Source organism: Mauremys mutica, chromosome 1 (assembly GCF_020497125.1).
Source record: "Mauremys mutica isolate MM-2020 ecotype Southern chromosome 1, ASM2049712v1, whole genome shotgun sequence".
Taxonomy (NCBI): Eukaryota; Metazoa; Chordata; order Testudines; family Geoemydidae; genus Mauremys; species Mauremys mutica.
In genome coordinates, this window is record NC_059072.1 from 163,185,527 (window position 1) to 163,204,736 (window position 19,210).

Sequence of the window (19,210 nt, forward strand, 5' to 3'; positions counted from 1 at the left end):
GTAGACGAGAACACTTCCAATATGGAGTACTACCATTCGGCCTATCCATGGCACCAAGAGTCTTATCCAAAACTCTAATGGGGGTAACGGCTCATCTGTGCAAACAGGGGAAAATGATTTTCCCCTACCTGGACGATTGCCTTATCAAAGACCCAACTCTACGAGACACAATGGACGCAGTCCAATCCACTATCACACTATTCCGGGAGCTGGGTCTACAAATAAATGAATGGAAATCAACCATAAACCCAGTTCAACAACTAGACTTTTATCGGGGCGCACCTCAACGCCATAGAAGCCAAGGCGTCATTACCCCTTACCAGATGCAGAAACCTCATGAACCTCATTTCAGAGGTACAAGTCAGTCCTCAAATTTGGGCTCGCACAGTCCTACAATTACTAGGACACATGGCAGCCATGACATTCATGGTACCACATGCAAGACTACATATGCGAAGTCTACAAGGGTGGCTAAGCACGGTATATGTACCATGCAAACACAACCTATACAAACGGCTCATAGTTCCACCAAATATCCTCAACTTATTACAATGCTGGTCAAGACCACAAAATATCCATATAGGTATCCCTTTTCAACAAAAACCCTGACAACAGTGATCTCCACAGATACCTCACTGATAGGCTGGGGTGCTCACTTGAGTCAACACACGATACAAGGCAAATGGTCTCTGGGAGAGACTCCACTGCACATCAATTTGCTAGAGCTACAAGCGGTCTGCAACGCCTGCAGACACTTCCTACCTCATATACGGAACAAATCCATTAGAATTATGACCAACAATATCGCCTGCATGTTCTACATCAACAGGCAAGGAGGAGCTCGCTCACATTCTTTATGCACAGAAGCTGTGAGACTTTGGAATTGGTGCAAACAACACAATGTAAACATCTCAGCGTGTTACCTGCCAGGCTGTCCGAATGCGACAGCAGACTTGCTCAGCAAGTACTTCTCCCAGGATCACGAATGGGAGATCAATGGAGAGGTCCTGAGTTCAATCTTCAAATGGTGGGGAACTCCCACCATCGATCTGTTTGCATCCCCAACGAATTACAAATACGCAATGTTTTGCTCAAGAGCAGGACTCGGACTACGGTCATTAGGGGATGCCTTCCTCATGAAATGGGAGGCACAACTCATGTATGTGATTCCACGATACCAGTTATATCACACGTGATACGCAAGATACGAGCAGACAGTGCCAAAAGTTATCCTTACAGTCCCGACATGGCCCACACAGGCATGGTATCCTTCCCTGTTATGCATGGCGATATGCGCCCCGTGAGCTTTCCCGGGCCAATCGCATCTGTTGTCTCAACACAGCAGTCACACTCTCCACCTGAATCTGGAGATACTTCACCTACAGGCCTGGTTTCTGAATGGTTCCACCATGACAAAATAACCTGTTTGGAACAAGTCAAATGTGTTATTAAACAGCAGGAAACTGAGTAAGAGAAACACATACCTTAAAAATGGAAGAGGTTCTCCACCTGGTGTCAAGGAAGACACTTGATGGGCCATTCAGCAGCACTACCATTAATCGCAGAATACCTATTGGAGCTGAAAAGCACTGGCTTAATGATTAGCTCAATCAGATTCCATCTTGCAGCCATTTCAGCATTTCACAGAGAGATCGATGGAACTTCGACATTCGCACACCCAACTACAACACACTTCCTCAGGGGTCTCAGAAATGTTTACCCAGACCTGCGACAACCTGCACCAACATGGGACCTCAACCTGGTACTGAAATGCTTCACCGGACCACCATTCGAACCATTAGCCACCTGTTCATTATCTCGAACTTCTTTGACCAGGCTCTCTAGTACATAAGGGAACAGATAAGTTACATAAAAATCAGGAACAAGAAAAGGGGAGAGAAAAGCCAACCCTACTCTTGGAACTCCATCCTCTGAGTGAGGGAGAAAAGACCAGCTCCTTGCCCTGGCAGTCCACCTCTGGGATGAGGGAGATACATAATAGAGAAACTCCCATTGACACCAGTGGGAATTACATACACTGGGATCTGGTATTACTGTAGAACTAGCTTGTGCCCTGTCTAACACAGCCCCCCAAGGGTGTAGGAAAGAATAAAGACTCCCTAATCACCCTTGTGCAACCCATGGTAGACCCAGTGGTGAGCTGGAGCCGGTTCCCACCGGTTCGCGGGAACCGGTTGTTAAATTTAGAAGCCCTTTTAGAACCGGTTGTCCCACGCGGGACAACTGATTCTAAAAGGGCTTTTAAATTTAACAACTGGTAAAGCTCCAGCATCTTTCCGCCCTGCCCCCAGCCCCAGGTCACCTCTGCCTCCTCCCCTGAACGCGGGAAGCCTGGGAGGGCTGAGAAGGGCGGCTTTGCGCAGGTAGGGGGGGGAGCGAGGAGGGCTCCGGGGAGGGGCGGCGCGGCCCAGCTCCCTGGCCTTGGCCAGGCGGCGTGCCCCGGCCCCGGCTCTGTCTTCGGTCCTGGCTCGGTGGGTGTGGCCCGGCTCTGGCCCCGGTGGCGCGGCATGGCACGGCCCTGGCTCCGGCCAGGCGCCCCAGCCCCAGCTCCTGCCAGGCAGCACAGCTCAGTCCTGGACTGGCTCCGGTGGCACGGCACGGCTCCGGCCCCGGCGGCTTGGCCCACCTCTGGCCCCGGCCCCGGCGGCGCGGCCCCAGCCCGGCACCCTGGCCCCGGCGGCGCGGCCCCGGCCCAGCACCCTGGCCCCAGCGGCGCAGCCCGGCTCTGGTCCTGGCGGCACGGCCCAGTCCTGGCCCAGCTCGGCTCCGGCCCTGACTCCGGCTGGCTGGGTAGTGTGGCTCCAGCCTGGCCCCGACTCCGGCCAGGCACCCCCAGATGAGCAGCCCTGGCCAAGCGGCTCCCGCCTGGCCCAGAACTCCTGGCCCGGCCTCCAGCATGGTACGGGGGCAGGGAGCAAGGAGGGGGTGTTGGAAGGGGGCAGGGGAGTTCGGGGGTAGGTGGATAGGGGTTGGGGCAGATAGGAATCGGGCGGTAAGAGGGCAGGGAACAGGGGGATTGGATGGGGGCAGAGGTCCTGGGGGGCCATCAGGAATGAGAGGAGGGATTGGATGGGGCGGCAGGGGGCAGTCAGGGGACAGGGAAGGGTGTGGATGGGGCAGGAGTCCCGGGGGGTGTGGCGTCAAGGAATGTGGGGGGTTGGATGGGGCAGGAGTCCCGGTGGGGAGCCACGACCCCCTTGTTGGGTGAGGAGGAGGGAACCGGTTGTTAATTTTTTGGCAGCTCACCACTGGGTAGACCTGCCTGGAATTGGGGTTCTCACAGGAACACAGGGGCTGCTACCAACTTGCTCCCTCTTGGGAACAATGCTGGAAAGGGGGCAGGGAGTAGGCAGAGCCATTACCCTGCTCCCCACATACTCCTAGCTGTGCACAGTGGAGTCTGCTGCACCCCATAAAGATGTGTCAGGAGTTACACTCCCCACCTCCAACCAGGCACAATCTAGCCCATAATCAGTAGCCAAATCTGAATCCTGAATTTTTACTTTACACCGTTCATGGGTGTTTTATGCCTGGTGGGTTGGTTTAGGCCCAAATCTGCTAATCAAGAATCTGCCTGTATTTATTTTCCAGGTTCATTTTAAAAATCTGGCATCCAGACCATATTCCCTCCATTCCCATGGGCTTTTCTATGAGAAATCCTCTGAGGGAAGCAGTTATGAGGATGATTCTCCAGACTGGTTCAAAAAGGATGATGCAGTTCAGCCAAATGACACCTATACCTACGTATGGTTTGCAACCAAGCGGTCTGGACCTATACAACCTGGAGCAGCCTGTAGGTCCTGGGCCTATTACTCCGCTGTAAACCCGGTAAGGAAATCTAAGCAGAAGGCTGCTACAATCTGTTGGATAACAACTACTATGTCTTGTTGCTGAAATACTGGCTTTGCTTCCTATTCTTTTGGGCCTGAGTCGCCAGTCTCTTGTTCCTCATCTAATCATTTATGCCTATGCAAAGTAAATATAAATTGCTGCCACTGGCATGAGTGGGTGGAGAACTCTGATTTGGTAGCCACTTTGCATAGAGTTCAGTAACTACGCAAGGCAATGTGGAATCTGGCCCTCTATCCCAAATTTAGGGCCTGATCTAAAGTTCTTCTGTTGAGTTTAGTAGACGTTTGGATCAGGCCCTTAGTTAGGAATATAGCATAGCTGAGAGATTCGCCCAGCCCCCATGTTTGCAATGTGATGTGATTAATTAATAAAGTCTTAGGCCTTGTCTACACTACAAGACTATTTCGAATCTACTTAAGTCGAATTTGTGGATTCGACCTTATGAAGTCGAATTTGTGGATCCACAGTAAATACACTAATTCGAATTTCTGAGTCCACAGTAACGGGGCTGGCGTCGACTTTGGAAGCGGTGCACTGTGGGAAGCTATCCCACAGTTCCCGCAGTCCCCGCTGCCCATTGGAATGCTGGGTAGAGCCCCCAATGCCTGCTGGGGGGAAAAATGTGTCGAGGGTGGTTTTGGGTAACTGTCATCATAGAACCGTCAATCACGCCCTCCCTCCCTGAAAGCTCCGGCGGGAAATCTGTTCGCGCCCTTCTCTGGTCGGTTACAGCTTGGACGCCACAGCACTGCGAGCATGGAGCCCGCTGCGATCATCGCTGCACTTATGGCCGTTGTCAACTCCTCGCACCTTATCGTCCACCTCTTCCACAGTCAGCTGCTGAGAAATCGGGCGAGGAGGCTCCGGCAGCGCGGTGAGGACAGGAATTCACAGAGTGGCGCAGACCTCTCACAAAGCAGGGTACGCCGCGCCGTGGAGATCATGGTGGCAATGGGTCAAGTTCATGGTGTGGAACGGCGATTCTGAGCCCGGGAAACAAGCACGGACTGGTGGGACCGCATAGTGCTGCAGGTCTGGGATGAATCACAGTGGCTGCGAAACTTCAGGATGCGTAAGGGCACTTTCCTTGAACTCTGTGACTTGCTGTCCCCTGCCCTGAAGCGCCAGGACACCCGGATGCGAGCAGCCCTGAGTGTGCAGAAGCGAGTGGCCATAGCCCTCTGGAAACTTGCAACGCCAGACAGCTATCGGTCAGTAGCGAACCACTTTGGCGTGGGCAAATCTACCGTGGGGGTTGCTGTGATTGAAGTAGCCCACGCAATCGTTGAGCAACTGCTCTCAAAGGTAGTGACTCTCGGAAACGTCCAGGACATCATAGATGGCTTCGCCGCGATGGGATTCCCAAACTGCGGTGGGGCTATAGATGGGACTCACATCCCTATCCTGGCACCGGCCCACCAGGCCAGCGAGTACATTAACCGAAAGGGCTACTTTTCTATGGTGCTGCAAGCACTGGTGGACCATAGGGGACGTTTTACCAACATCTTCGTTGGGTGGGCGGGCAAGGTTCATGACGCGCGTGTGTTCAGGAACTCTGGTCTGTTTAGACGCCTCCAGGCAGGAACTTTCTTCCCGGACCACAAAGTAACGGTTGGGGATGTGCAGATGCCTACAGTGATCCTCGGGGACCCAGCCTACCCGCTAATGCCCTGGCTCATGAAGCCCTATACAGGCGCCCTGGACAGTGACAAGGAGCCCTTCAACTACCGGCTGAGCAAGTGCAGAATGGTGGTGGAGTGTGCTTTCGGACGTCTCAAGGGGAGATGGCGGAGCTTACTGACTCGCTCGGACATCAGCGAAAAGAATATCCCCGTAGTTATTGCTGCTTGCTGTGTGCTCCACAATCTCTGTGAGAGCAAGGGCGAGACCTTTTTGTCCAGATGGGAGGTTGAGGCAAATCGCCTGGCTGCAGTTTACGCTCAGCCAGACACCCGTGCCGAGAGAATATCCCAGCGGGAAGCGCTGTGTATCCGGGAGGCTTTGAAAGCTAGTTTCCTCGGAGAGCAGGGTAACCTTTGACTCTCCACTTGCTTTCAATAGAAACTGACCCTGGGCCTGTGTCTGTATGTGTCGATTTCGATCTGCGGTTACATACCCCGTTCTCCAAGTTTCCCCCACTTCCAAAGCACGTTTTAAATAAAATTAATTGTTACACTCATTATTAATAAATCTTTGTTTTACTTTGCATTTCTGTTCAGTTGTTGAAACATGGACGCATACTGTGCTGGGCACGGTGTGCACTGATGTACAGACCGCTTGTTCCATAGAGGAATGACATCCTCCTGCTCCTACATAGGTCTCTGGGGTGGGGGACGGTTGCAAGTGGTTGTGCATCAAGGGGAGGGATTGCAGGAAGGGGTGGGTTTGCAGGAAGGGGCGAGTGGTGCCTTCTTTGGATAGGGGTTTGGATGACGGCAGTGGGCTGCGGGTTTGGGCGTAGGAAGGGGTGAGGGGTGTGGGGGAAGGGTGAGTATCTGTCCGTGGATGAGGGCTCTTGCTGGGGCTCAGGGCAGCGGAGAGGCTTGTTGCTACGGTGGAAGTGCATGGTAAGGGCAGCGTGCCTTAACATTAAGGGGGTGGCAGGTGCTAGGACCCTGGACAAGCATACACATCACAGAATGACCCGGGGCAGCATACACCACACAGAGTGACCCTGGTGCCTACTGACTGCAGTGTGTGTGTGCCCTGCAGTTGATCATGCCCCCAAGTCTGTACCCTGGTAATGTAGGCTATATCGTGCAATTATAAATCCCCCCCCCACACAAAAAAATCCTCTGACACGAAAGACGTGACCAAAACAGTGAATAACAGCAAACAGCTTTTAATAATCTAATACACAGTGGGGGGATGAAACTTGGATTTGGGACTGGGTGAGCCTGTAAGGGAAGCACTTCTACAAATTTATAGCGTGAGAGGTGTGTGGTACATTAGCGCTATGCAGTGGTGCAGTGACAGTTCTCACGGCCCCTACCGCCCCTCCGTCTTGTACTTTTGGGTGAGGGGGGGGCAGGACTTCTTGGCGGGGGAGGGCGGTTGCAGATACACTGCAGGGGGGCTCTGTCCTCCTGCCTGCGGTCCTGCAGAACATCAACAAGGCGCCGGAGCGTGTCCGTTTGCTCCCTCATTAGCCCAAGCAGCGTTTGAGTCGCCTGCTGGTCTTCCTGCCGCCACCTATCCTCCCGTTCGATGTGTGTGCGATGCTGTTGACATAGGGTCTCCCTCCACTGTGTCTGCTCTGCCGCCTCGGCTCTGGAGGAAGCCATCAGATCCGCGAACATCTCGTCCCTAGTCTTTTTCTTTCGCCGCCTAATCTGCGCCAGCCTCTGTGAGGGGGATGCCGGGGCAGTCCGGGAAAGAGCCGAAGCTGTGTGATGGGAAAAGTAACTGATTTCCTTGAACAGATACATGTTTGCGAACAGTGAACACAGTCTAGTCAGTTTCTCTGAACAAGACCATACAGGGCAACAAGTCTCACGAGATCTCGGGACAAGTTCGAGATTTCGGAATATGCTCTCATTGGCTGCGGCATTGCACAGGAGAGCGGACAAGTGGGGAGAGACAGCTGAATCCGTCTAGCAGACAGTCCTGGTAAGCCTTACAGTACATTCTGCTTATCAGTTAATGGATAGCTGTGCCCTCCCGCTAAAGGCAATCTGGAAATCATACTCTGACCCTTTTCCAGCCACTCCCGCCAGTGCACGGGAAAGATCAATGTATGCTTTTCCTATGTGGCCTACAACACGTGGCTGTTAAGCGAGGGTCATTGTTATGCAAAGTAAAAGTCAACCATTCACAACAGTAACAATACACTAATTGCCCTAATTAGATGCAGCATTTCATGAACGAGATCACCCTGATGCGGGTCCCTCGGAGTCACAAAGAGCGGATGCTAAGGGAAGCCCTGCAGAGACCAGGACCATATGCGGCCATGCTTGTAGAGGCGATGATTCCCATCTACATAAGGATGTCCTGGCGCGGAAGAGTGTGCTTCCACGGAGCACCCAACAAGGCACCTCTCCCCAGGAACCTCCTGCGGAGGCTTTTCGAGGACCTAAATGAGACCTTTCTTGAATTGTCCCTGGAGGATTATTGTTCAATCCCTATATGTGTGGACCTACTTTTCATATAGTTTTTCATTGAAAATTTTATATATAGTATTTCTATTTTTTATACCTGTTTTATAAAAAATAAATGTTTACATGTTTCTAGCACTTACCGCCTGATCCTTCCCCTGATTCAGAGTCCGGGTTAACGGCCGGGGAGGGTTGGTAGGGGATCTCTGTGAGGGTGATGAAGAGATCCTGGCTGTCAGGGAAAGCGGTTTTGTGTTCGCTGTCGCCTGCGCCATCCTCCACAGACCCTTCCTCATCTTCCACATCGGCGAACATCGAGGAGGAACTGTCCAGGTTCACTATGCCATCCACTGATAGGAACACTGAGTCCACGGTCACTGGTGGGGCAGTGGTGGCAGACCCACCTAGAATGGCATGCAGTGCCTCGTAGAAGCGGCATGTCTGGGGCCGGGCTCCGGAGCGTCCGTTTGCCGCTCTGACTTTTTGGTAGCCTTGTCTCAGGTCCTTGATTTTCACGCGGCACTGCATTGCATCCCGGCTGTATCCTTTCTCTATCATTGCTTTGGAGACCTTCTCGAAGGTCTTTGCATTCCGCTTGCTGGAGCGCAGCTCCGACAGCACAGACTCCTCGCCCCACACACCGATCAGATCCAGGACTTCCCGGTCTGTCCATGCTGGGGACCTCTTTCTATTCTTGGATTGGCCGGACTCCTCTGCTGGAGAGCTCTGCATCGTTGCAGGTGCTGCGGAGCTCGCCCCGATGTCCAGCCAGGACGTCAGATTCAAAGTGCCCAGACAGGAAAATGAATTCAAATTTTCCCGGGTCATTTCCTGTGTGGCTGGTCAGAGAATCCAAGCTCGGACTGCTGTCCAGAGCGTCAACAGAGTGGTGCACTATGGGATAGCTCCCGGAGCTACTAAGTTCGATTTGCATCCACACCTAGCCTAATTCGAGCTAGCCATGTCGAATTTAGCGTTACTCCACCTGCCGGGGTGGAGTACCAAATTCGAACTAAAGAGCCCTCTAGTTCGAATTAAATGGCTTCCTGGTGTGGACGGTTGAGCGGTTAGTTCGAATTAACGCTGCTAAATTCGAATTAAAGTCCTAGTGTAGACCAGGCCTTACTTCTGTTCCTGGTAAATTGGTTGTAAGGGAAAATCCTCAAATGAAAGCCCTTGTGAATGTGCAAATTTTTATTAATGACGTATTTTGGGAAACCCTACCTTTTACTTGTAATTTGTATTTATTGCCTTCCAGGAGAAAGATATTCACTCAGGCTTGATTGGTCCAATCTTGATCTGTCAAAAGGGAACCCTCAGTACAAGTAACAACAGGCCAGTAGATACCCGAGAGTTTGTCCTGCTTTTTATGGTCTTTGATGAAGAGAAAAGCTGGTACTTCAATAAGCATTCCAAAAGGACTTACAGTGAGAAGACCTCAGAAGTGCAAAAATACCATAAATTCCATGGTACTAATGTTTCCCTTTGTCGGTTATCCATGTTGGGAGGGAAGAGGGAGGCATTAAAAAGACCTCAACCCAGCTTCTCTTGGTGCACTTGTCTATTTGCGCGCATACATCATTTGCATGCATCTCTTTTTTTTTTTTGCACTATTCCTTGTGCATATAAAAATAGAATATGAATATAGACTAGAGCTGGTTGGAAAATATTGACAAAAACAGAAAAAATGTTTTTGTTCAAATTTTCCAGAGAAAATGTCCCCCCCTCCCCGCCCCCCAATTAAGTTTTCAGGTTTTGGACAGGAAGTTTTCAGTTTTGGGTTGAAAACCATAAACTCACGATTCTTCAGTTTTTCAACACAAGTTGAAATTTTCCATGGAACCTTTCTGTGAGAATTTCAGTTAAAAACAATCAATTTTCCATCAAAAAGCAGTTTCAAGAGAATTTTCAGCCAGGCATAGCACAGGCCCTGTCTGTCTGTCTGTCTGTCTGTTGGTTGTTTGTTTTTGCAGGAGAGCCGGTAGAAAATTTTCAACTGAAACAGTTTTCAATTGAATTGAAAATGCTGATCTGATTACACCAAAATTTTTTGCAAAATTGCATCAGTTTTAATTATATTTCCCACAAAAAATACATTTTTATGTTTCAGAAAAATTGTGAAATTCCCCATGAAACAGAACATCCAGATTTCAGCCAGCTCTAATTGGCACAGACAGGAGTTTGTGCATAGGGGGTGGATTTTCAGATGTGCTTGGCACCCACAACAGAATCTGGCTTTTCAGAAGAGTCCAGTTCCCACCTACGTACCCAAAGAAGTGGCCAATTATTCCAAAGAGCTCAGGACCCAGCAGGTCCCCCCATTCACAACAATGAGAGCTGTTGGGTGATGCACACTTTTGAAAATCTGATCACTTCATTTAGGTGCCTAAATGGGAGACCTCTTTTGGAAACTTGGCCGGTTAGTGCTATTATTCATGTGAATAAGTGATTGTACACAAAAATGGAAGCCACGTTTTTAAAATGTGGTCCTTAAAGTCAGGCATAAGTCAGATCTGTTGACATTAATAGAGTCTGTCTCATTATATTCAAGCCCCCTGTACTCTACAGCAAGCAGTGCTTAAATCCTGTGGTCTCTGAATTTTCTGGCCTTCAGGTGCAGCAGGCTGTGAATTCTGTGGCACTTCCATTTAAATTTGAAAAATGGAGTTTTTCTGAATGTAATATGATAATGAATATTGCAATCAACACAGGAACCTCTGTTAGTTTATTTTAAATCCCCCAACTGAGAAGATGAGAGGCAGTTTGGGATTGGAATAAGCACATTCGCTGGATGTTTCCACTAAAATGATCAGTAGTGAAATAGTTAACAAAGTTGACATTTAAATCATCACTTTTACATTTCAGAATCAGTGCATTATTCAGATGAAGTGGGTAGTTCACACCTCTCAGAGCTATTGCTTTAGGCTGTCTGCAGTCCTAGGGCTGGTCTACACGTGGGGGGGAATCGATCTAAGATACGCAACTTCAGCTACGTGAATAGCGTAGCTGAAGTCAAAATATCTTAGATCGATTTACCTCAGGTCCTCATGACACGGGATCGACGTCTGCGGCTCCCCATGTCAACTCCGCTACCGCCGCTCGCTCCGGTGGAGTTCCGGAGTCGACGGGAGCGCGTTTGGAGATCGATATATCGCGTCTAGATGAGACGCGATATATTGATCCCCGAAAAATCAATCGCTACCTGCCGATATGGCAGGTAGTCTGGACGTACCTTCAGGCAGACATTTGGGTATTGCTTAACACTTGATTCATGTTTTCTTTTTTTTCCACTGCCAGCAGGGACCCTTGGGGGGTTTCCCTTGAAATTTTCAGAGCTGCAACACACACTTGATAATGACTCTTTAAGAGAAATCAACTTAATGTAGGCCCCCCTAATATAGGCTTTAGGGGGTTAGTTTGGCTCACAAACCTAATATGAATCAAGCTGGCCTCATGTTCAACTCGTTCAAACAGATACATTTCAACACTATCTATTTTTGACTGTTCAAAAGTTTCTGGGGCTTTTGTTCATTATGTTTCTACCAGGAAGGTAGAAAGCATTCTCGCTTGTTATATGTTGACACTAGAGATTGGCATGGACCAGGACACCAGATGTGAAACTCTACAGGCTTTGGGGACATTTGGATCTGAAGCCAATCTGTATCCTCTGGTCCAACTCTAGTTGACATCTTTATTGCCGCTCAGCTGGAGTGTGGTTGTAGTTTTTTTTATCCCTTGTAATATTTTTCTTTTCAGTCATTAATGGGATCAGATATCACTTGCAAGGACTGAGGATGTATAAAGATGAACTGGTCCGATGGCACTTGTTGAATATGGGTGGGTCAAAAGATATTCACGTGGTTCACTTTCATGGTCAGACCTTCACAGAAGTCCCTGGGCATCAGCTTGGTGTCTATCCTCTCCTTCCAGGTAAATATCAGCTCAGTGTCTTGTCATTTATACTCATAATTATGAGGCTAAACCCTACACTTGGTAATGTTGGAGTGACTCTACTAAAATTCAGTGTCATTAGAGCAGCAGAAGCAGAAATTGGCTTGGGCCCATTAAGATAGTGATGATCAAGTCTTGTGTTGCAAGGTACTAGCTGTTCATTTCCTGTGAGGTTGGAAAGGACTTCCCCAGCATCATCTACCTCATTGAGTTGGGGAGATGGGACTGGAGAGGAGGCTGCCTTCCTCTGAAATGTAAGTTACTGGGCAAAGCTGGAGATGGGATATGAAGTGCATGGACTGATGTCCTGATCAGGCATAGCAGGTTTGTATAGGGGAGGTGGGAGGCAGTCTGCCACTGACCTGCTGTGTGAACATGGGCAGGTCCCTTCCCTGCTCTGTCCCTCAGTTTCCCCCATCTGCAAAATGAGGACAATAATACTGATTTCCCTTTGTAAAATGCTTGGAGACTTGTGGCTAGAAAGCTTAGTATTCATACTGAAAAGAAAGAGCCCATGAATAACTAGTTAATAATCACAATAGAGCTCTTTTTTGTTGCCATCAAAATGCTTTTCATACAGTCCCACAAGACATTCCCATAATCAAACCAGGGAAATTACTATAAGGTGGGTGCACAATAGGTTGAAAGATGGTACTCAAAGAGTAGTTCTCAATGGTTTGCTGACAAACTGGGAGGGCTTATTCATTGGGGTCCATCCGGGGTCAGTCCTGGGTCCAGAACTAGTCAATATTTTCATTAATGACATGGATAACTGAGTGCTTGTAAAATAGCAGGTGGTACCAAGGTGGGAGGGGTGCAGGACAGGATTAGAATTCAAAACAACCTTAACAAATTGGAGAATTGGTCTGAAATCAATGGGATGAAATTCAATAAAGACAAGTGCAAAATACTTCACTTAGGAAGGAAAAATCAAATGCACAGCTACAAAATGGGGAAAAACTGGCTAGGTGGTAGTACTGCTGAAAAGGATCTGGGGGTTATAGTGGATCACAAATTTAAAATGAGTCAACAATGTGATGCAGTTGTGAAAAAGGCTTAATATCATTCTGGGGTCTATTGACAGGAGTGTTGTATGTAAGACTTGGGAAGTAATTGTCCTGCTCTACTCAGCGCTGGTGAGGCCTCAGCTGGAGTACTGTGTCCAACTCTGGGCACCATAGGTGCAGACTCTGTGGGTGCTCCAGGGCATGGAGAAAAATTAGGCCACCAGCAGCTAAGCTCCACTCCCGCCTGCTGCTGGCCCCCGCTGATCAACTCCTACCCCTCCCTCCCAGCGCCTCCTGCACACTGCTGAACAGCTGTTCCGCGACGTGCAGGAGGCGCTGGGAGGGGGAGGAGCGGGGTTGGGGTGCGCTCAGGGGAGGTGTCAGAAAGAGGAGGGGGTGGAGTGGGGGTGGGAAGAGGCAGGGTGGGGGTGGAGGTGGGGCCTGGGGCTGAGTGGGGGTTGAGCACCACCGGGGAAAATTAAAAGCCAGAACCTGTGCTGGGCACACACTTTAGGAAAGATGTGGACAAAATGGAGACAGTCCGAAGGAGACCAACAAAAATGATGAAAGGGTTAGCAAACCTGATCTATGAAGAATGGTTAAATAAACTGGACATGTTTAGTCTTCAGAAGAGAAACCTGAGGGGGCGACCTGCTAACAATCTTCTAGTATGTTAAGAGCTATTATAAAGAGGACGGTGACCAATTCTTTTCCATTGAAGGGCCTTGTAGCAGGGTGGACCTCTGCTCCTGGTTTTAAGGGGTTTGAAAGCGGCTTGGCAGGGCTTGAGAGCTGCTGCTCTCAAGCTGGGCTGATTGGGGAAGTAGCTGCAGCTGGGCCACACCCCAATCAGGCCACAGCTGGCCCCTATAAAAGGCTATGAGCCAGGAGCCCAGTCAGTCTCTCTCTGCCTTCAGAGGAAGATGGGCCTGGCTGCTGGAAACTAGAGAGAAGGTACCTGAGTGAAGCAGGGCTGGGGAAAGGCTGAGGAGCTGGGGAGCTCCAGCCTGGAAAGCCACAGGCTGCAGCCTAGCTATAGGCCAAAGGTACTGTGGGTTGCAGAGGGCAGCCCAGGGGTAGGACAAAGCAGCAGGTCCAAACTCTCCTTGCCAGGGATGAGTTGGCTGAGACTGCAGTCTGCCCCAGAGTGTGGGGCTAGACAATGACTGGCAGTAGCCATACACTGAGGCAAGGTGGGGATAGAAGGTGGGGGTTCCCTGGGGAGGGGGAAACCCAGTTACAGGTTAAAGAGGCACCAGGGTCCTGGGAGGGACTCGGGCCAGTAGCAAACAGGTGGATCACCGGCCTGCAGAGGGCGCTCCGGGCTGGAATAGAGCTAATTCCCCAGAGCAACCAGTAGGAGGCGCCGCGGGGGTGAGTCCGACCAGTTTACAGGCCTACAAGAAGTAATGGGCCTAATCTGCAGCCAGGGAGATTAGGTTAGACATTAGGAAGAACATTCTAACTCTAAGGGTAGCTGAGCTCTGAAATAGGCTTCCAAGGGAGGGTGTGGAATCCCCGTCACTGGAGGTTTTTAAAAACATGTCAGGATGGTGGGGGCAGCATAAGGCTGTGACTCATGGAGAATTCCCCTCTAGTGCATGGTCTGTTGTGGCTCCTTTACAACCCTTACACACTGCCAGAGCCATGGCTGGAGCAGGGGCCAGCATCAGCCCCTCAAAGTTACTGTTACCACAGCATGAATCCGTGTAAAAGGTTAGGTCGTTCACCACATGACCACACAGCACATACTGTGTATGCAGTATTATACAAAATATGTGCATGCATCCAAGGTTATGTGAAAAGGTAAATTTTAAAGCGGTGAAGTTTGGATTCAGATCTGAACTTTTGATTCCCGCATGTCTCTAATTAGAACCTGTTTATTAAAAGGAGAATGATGTTGGGATCTGCTATGCTTTCCAATAGGTGCAGGATATTAGACTCTCACTTTGTCAAGCCACCAGAAATGGGCAGGATAGATAGCCCTTGGTTTATCCAGCCTTACTGTTCTGTCTCAGCCAATCTCCTGCTAACGTTTCAATAGATTAGCTCTGATTTGTTTTTCTCCTCTCTCTTTTAAAGGCTCATTTCGAACTATTGAAATGACACCACCAAAATCTGGCATGTGGCTTTTAGACACCGAAGTGGGGGAATATCAGCAAGCTGGAATGCAGGCCTCCTTTATCGTTGTAGAAAAAGGTACTGAATCTAATCATGATCATTCTAATATACAGGATTCTAGTTAAAAAGTTCTCTCTCCCTTTCAGGGCATGGGACAGTGTAGCAGGGTGGACCCCTGCTCCGGCCCTGAAGGGGTTAAAAACAGCCCTGGGAAGGGGCTGTGGCAGGAGAAAACAGCCTTTAGGCTGGGCTGATTGGGGAAGTGGCTGCAGCTGGGGCCACGCCCCAAACTGAGACACAGAGCCTTATAAGAAGGCCAGGGAAGCCAGAAGTCAAGATAGTCTCTCTCTGCCTTCAGAGAGAGAAGGGCCTAGCTGCAGGGAGCTTGAGACCTAAGTGAAGCAGGGCTGGGGAAAGGCTGAGGAGCTGGGGAAGCTCCAGCCTGGAAAGCCCCAGGCTGCGGCCTAGCAGAGGGCTAATAGGTACTGGGGGTTGCAGAGGGCAGCCCAGGCATAGGCCAAGGCAGCAGGTCCAAACCCTCCTTGCCAGTGATGAGTTGGCTGATACTGCAGTCTGCCCCAGGACATGGGGCTAGACAATGACTGGCAGTAGCCATATACTGAGGCAAGGTGGGGATAGAGGGTGAGGGTTCCCTGGGGAGGGGAGACCCAGAGAGAAAGGGGTTACTGCCAGGGGGCAGCACCCCATGTAAAAGGGCACCGGGGTCCAGGGAGGGACTCGGGGCCAGAGGACAGGTGGATCACTGGCCTGCAGAGGGTGCTCCAGTGCTGGAATGAGCTAATTCCCAGAGTCACCAGCAGGAGGCGCCGCAGGGGTGAGTCTGACCTGTTACAGACAGTAATGATGGAATAGAATCTGAATTGAGGAAATGGCTGTATTATAAAGGGGTGATTATAGTAAATTGAATTTAAAAGAAGTGTTGTATAACATTCAAACCACTAACTTTACATTTGCTGATTCCCTAAAACCACCTATGAATCCTTAATTGAGGGAATTGAATGCAGAGATGATTTTGATCCTGTGGGCATACAGAGCTCTATCTCTCGCTCGCTCTCTTTTCTTTTTTTAACAGTGATGAAGTCCCAAATGTGCCCTATTGGGAGTTGGTACAAAGGGTGACCTCATCAGAAAGGCCCAGCCACTTCCTCAAACATGACTCTGAATTGACCCTCTTTTTCCTGATAAGTTATGGAATGCAGCTCATAAGTAATCAGCCATTTTTGTGTTCTCTCTAGAGTGCAAGTTACCAATGGGCCTAATGAATGGACTTATACTTGATTCACAGATCAGTGCTTCTCGTCACATAAGTGAGTTTAAATACATGGTAGAAGAACATTTTATTATTTGAGAAGGTCAGACATGGTCTTCAGTAATATGACTTGGCACCAGGCAGTGCAATTGTAGATTTTCTCTGCCTCTCTGTGTTTCATACATGCGAATGTCTTATGGCATCATTTCAGTAATTAACAGGCTGTCAGACTTCAGAAAGCTCTCGGTTCTGCAGGCCCAGAGTCGGAGCAGGACTGAGCAGCCCAAGGCCATGTGAACACTGCAGAGCTTGGCTGGCATAGCTATGCCAGCAGAGCACCCTAGTGGAGATGCAGCATAGGCTGGCAGAAGGAGTTCTGATGGGATAGCTACACTGCCTCCCTGAACAGCATTATCTATACCTATAGAAGATCGGGGGGACGGGGGAGGGGGAAGGTTGCCAGCATAACTGTGTCAGCTAGGAGATGTGATTTTCTCCCTCCTCCTTCCCCCCCCCACCCATTCTAATCAACAGAACTACGCTGGCAAAACTTAAGTATGTAGACCAGGCCAATATCACTGTAGTCTTCTGACAGTGAGGTAGGCTTTTCTGCTCCTCCTGTTCTACTTGCTGGCTAATGTGCAGGACAGGGTTGTCAGGAGACCTGGGTTCTATTCCTGTCTCTGCCACTGGCCTGCTGGGTGGCCTTGGACACATCACTTCTCCCCCCACTGCCTCAGTTTCTCCAGCTGTGAAATGGCATTGAGAATTTATTGCTATTTTTAAGGGGAATGAGAGATAGAAGTGCAGTGTATGAACATTATAAGGGAGTAAAATGCTGCAAAATGACATTCCAAGCAATGTTGGGATCCTTTTTCTCACACTTATTCCCATCCCAAAGGTGAGCTTTTGCTGGAGAGTTTGGTAACGTTCCATAAACCCATGGATGGATACTCTTTTCAGATGCTATTTCCTCCCTGAGATAATAAACAAATGGCTTATTTTGGTGACTTCAAACTTCCTGTGGATTTAGCCCTCTATGAGGGACAGATGCCTCTGAAGGCATTTGCTTTAGAAGTAATCAAGTCACACACATTTCAAAATTATCACAAGAGAAACAACTGATTTTTAACACAGTGCCCTTCATGAGGGGTTGCTTTCTACAGTGAATGTTGAGCGTGGTTTGACTCTGCCTCCACCGCTAGTAACCAAACTCTGTTTAGCTCTGATTGCTGCATGTTGTAATCTGACTCCAACTCCTAATGCTGACAAAGCTAAAGGAAATAATATGTTCAGTAAAAGGGTGCCATGGAAGGCAGTGTTTCCCAGTGGCTAGAGTACAGGACTGCGGCTCAGGAGACCTGGGTTTTATTTTTAGTTCTGCCACTAGTCTGTGGGTGATGTTGGGGAAATCACATCACTGTTCTGTGCCTCCGTTTTCCTCATCTGTAAAATGGGGATAATGATACTGATCTCTTTTACAAAGTGCTTTGAGAGCTGCTGATGAAAAGCGCTAGGTATTATATTTTTAAAGCCACTTTTCTGACTATAACCATGTTTTCAAAGATCAATGAATTTTTATTTGCTGATAACGTCCAGTGTCTCTGAAGCTTTTGTCAGCTTTACAGCTTATCAGGTATTTGTGCTGGAGTCTTTCTTCAGGACAAACCAAAAAAGAACTGAAATATGCATGCTGAGAAGCCAGTGGCTTTCTAGTTTTCCTTGATTTTTTACCATATATCCTTGTTCCTTTTTTCCACCTAGACTATTGGGAACCTAAATTAGCTAGATTAAACAACGCTGGAAAATATAATGCTTGGAGCACTGACATGGAGCAAGGTGAATTTCCATGGATCCAGGTATGGTTGGTATAATACATACTCGCCCACTGTGAGGTCCAGGCAGGTTAGCTGATGCCTGCAGCTACACCACCACACACATGCTGGGATTATTTTTGGTCTCGTGTGTTAAACAAGGTCAAACTATAACTAGACCTTCCCAAAGAGGCTGCCCAGGAAAACTCAGGTGTTGGAGGAAGTGGTACTGGTGATTCAGTAGGTCACACGCTCCTCTTCTAGTGAATGCTGAGCCACAGCCCCAGTACTGTGTCAGGATAATGGCCTGTTATCGGGGGGAATTGCGGAGAATTTTGCCGTGCCGCTGCCCAGGGTATAATCATATTGTAGATAAACAGCTTGTCCTTTTATTGTCCCCGTCTCTCAATGTGTACATGTATTCACCCACTCCTTGCTGCGTGACCAGCTAATCCTCCAGTCTAGTTGTGGGTTGGACATCTGCTTTCTACTTCACTACACAAACTGTTACATGGGGTGGGGGTGATTAGTGCATTACAAGTTGTTTTGTACTTTAAGCTCTTCCTGTTCAGCTTCTGGTGGCTTTCCAGATACCCCAGAACAAGTGGCCAGGATCTTGGAGAAGCTCAATGACCTCTTAGGCCCATAAAGAGTTGGCCAGATGTTCAAGAGTGGAGACTTCTGGGTGCGGAGTACTTCTGAGTATCTGGTCACTTTGTTTCGGTGCCTAACTGGTAGCTGAGCTGTTTTGAAAATCAGGCCCCCACTCTCTGTAGCTTGACAGACAGTATGTCCTGCATGCCACTGCAGCTCATGTTCTTAAATGGGACATGAGTGATCCCTAGGCAGCTGCTTTGCCAGGTGTGGCAGATGGGAGCCTCCTAGACTCCTTGCTCAGCCAGTCAGAGCTGTGCTAAGCCTATCTCCTCTAAAAATTGCCTCTTCGCTCATCTTACTGGATCAAAGAGACACTTTCTATAAGCAGCTGCAGGTTATTATGGATGTTCAATTAAAACTGCTGCTAAGGAGGAACCTGACAGCTCACAGGATAGATAACAGGATGAGCTGGCTTTCTCTGCA

At 49.2% G+C, this 19,210-nt stretch overlaps 1 protein-coding gene across 1 annotated transcript in view; it reads left to right on the forward strand.

Annotated features, from left to right (window-relative positions):
* LOC123361647 (coagulation factor V-like) overlaps nucleotides 1–19,210 on the forward strand; it is a 71,687-nt gene that overhangs the window by 42,825 nt on the left and 9,652 nt on the right. Inside the window, exons 15-20 of the mRNA XM_045001689.1 lie at nucleotides 3,613–3,849; nucleotides 9,226–9,436; nucleotides 11,724–11,897; nucleotides 15,008–15,124; nucleotides 16,303–16,374; nucleotides 18,081–18,175. Of these exons, the coding sequence (XP_044857624.1) occupies nucleotides 3,613–3,849; nucleotides 9,226–9,436; nucleotides 11,724–11,897; nucleotides 15,008–15,124; nucleotides 16,303–16,374; nucleotides 18,081–18,175 (906 nt within the window). The remainder of the gene's footprint in view (nucleotides 1–3,612; nucleotides 3,850–9,225; nucleotides 9,437–11,723; nucleotides 11,898–15,007; nucleotides 15,125–16,302; nucleotides 16,375–18,080; nucleotides 18,176–19,210) is intronic.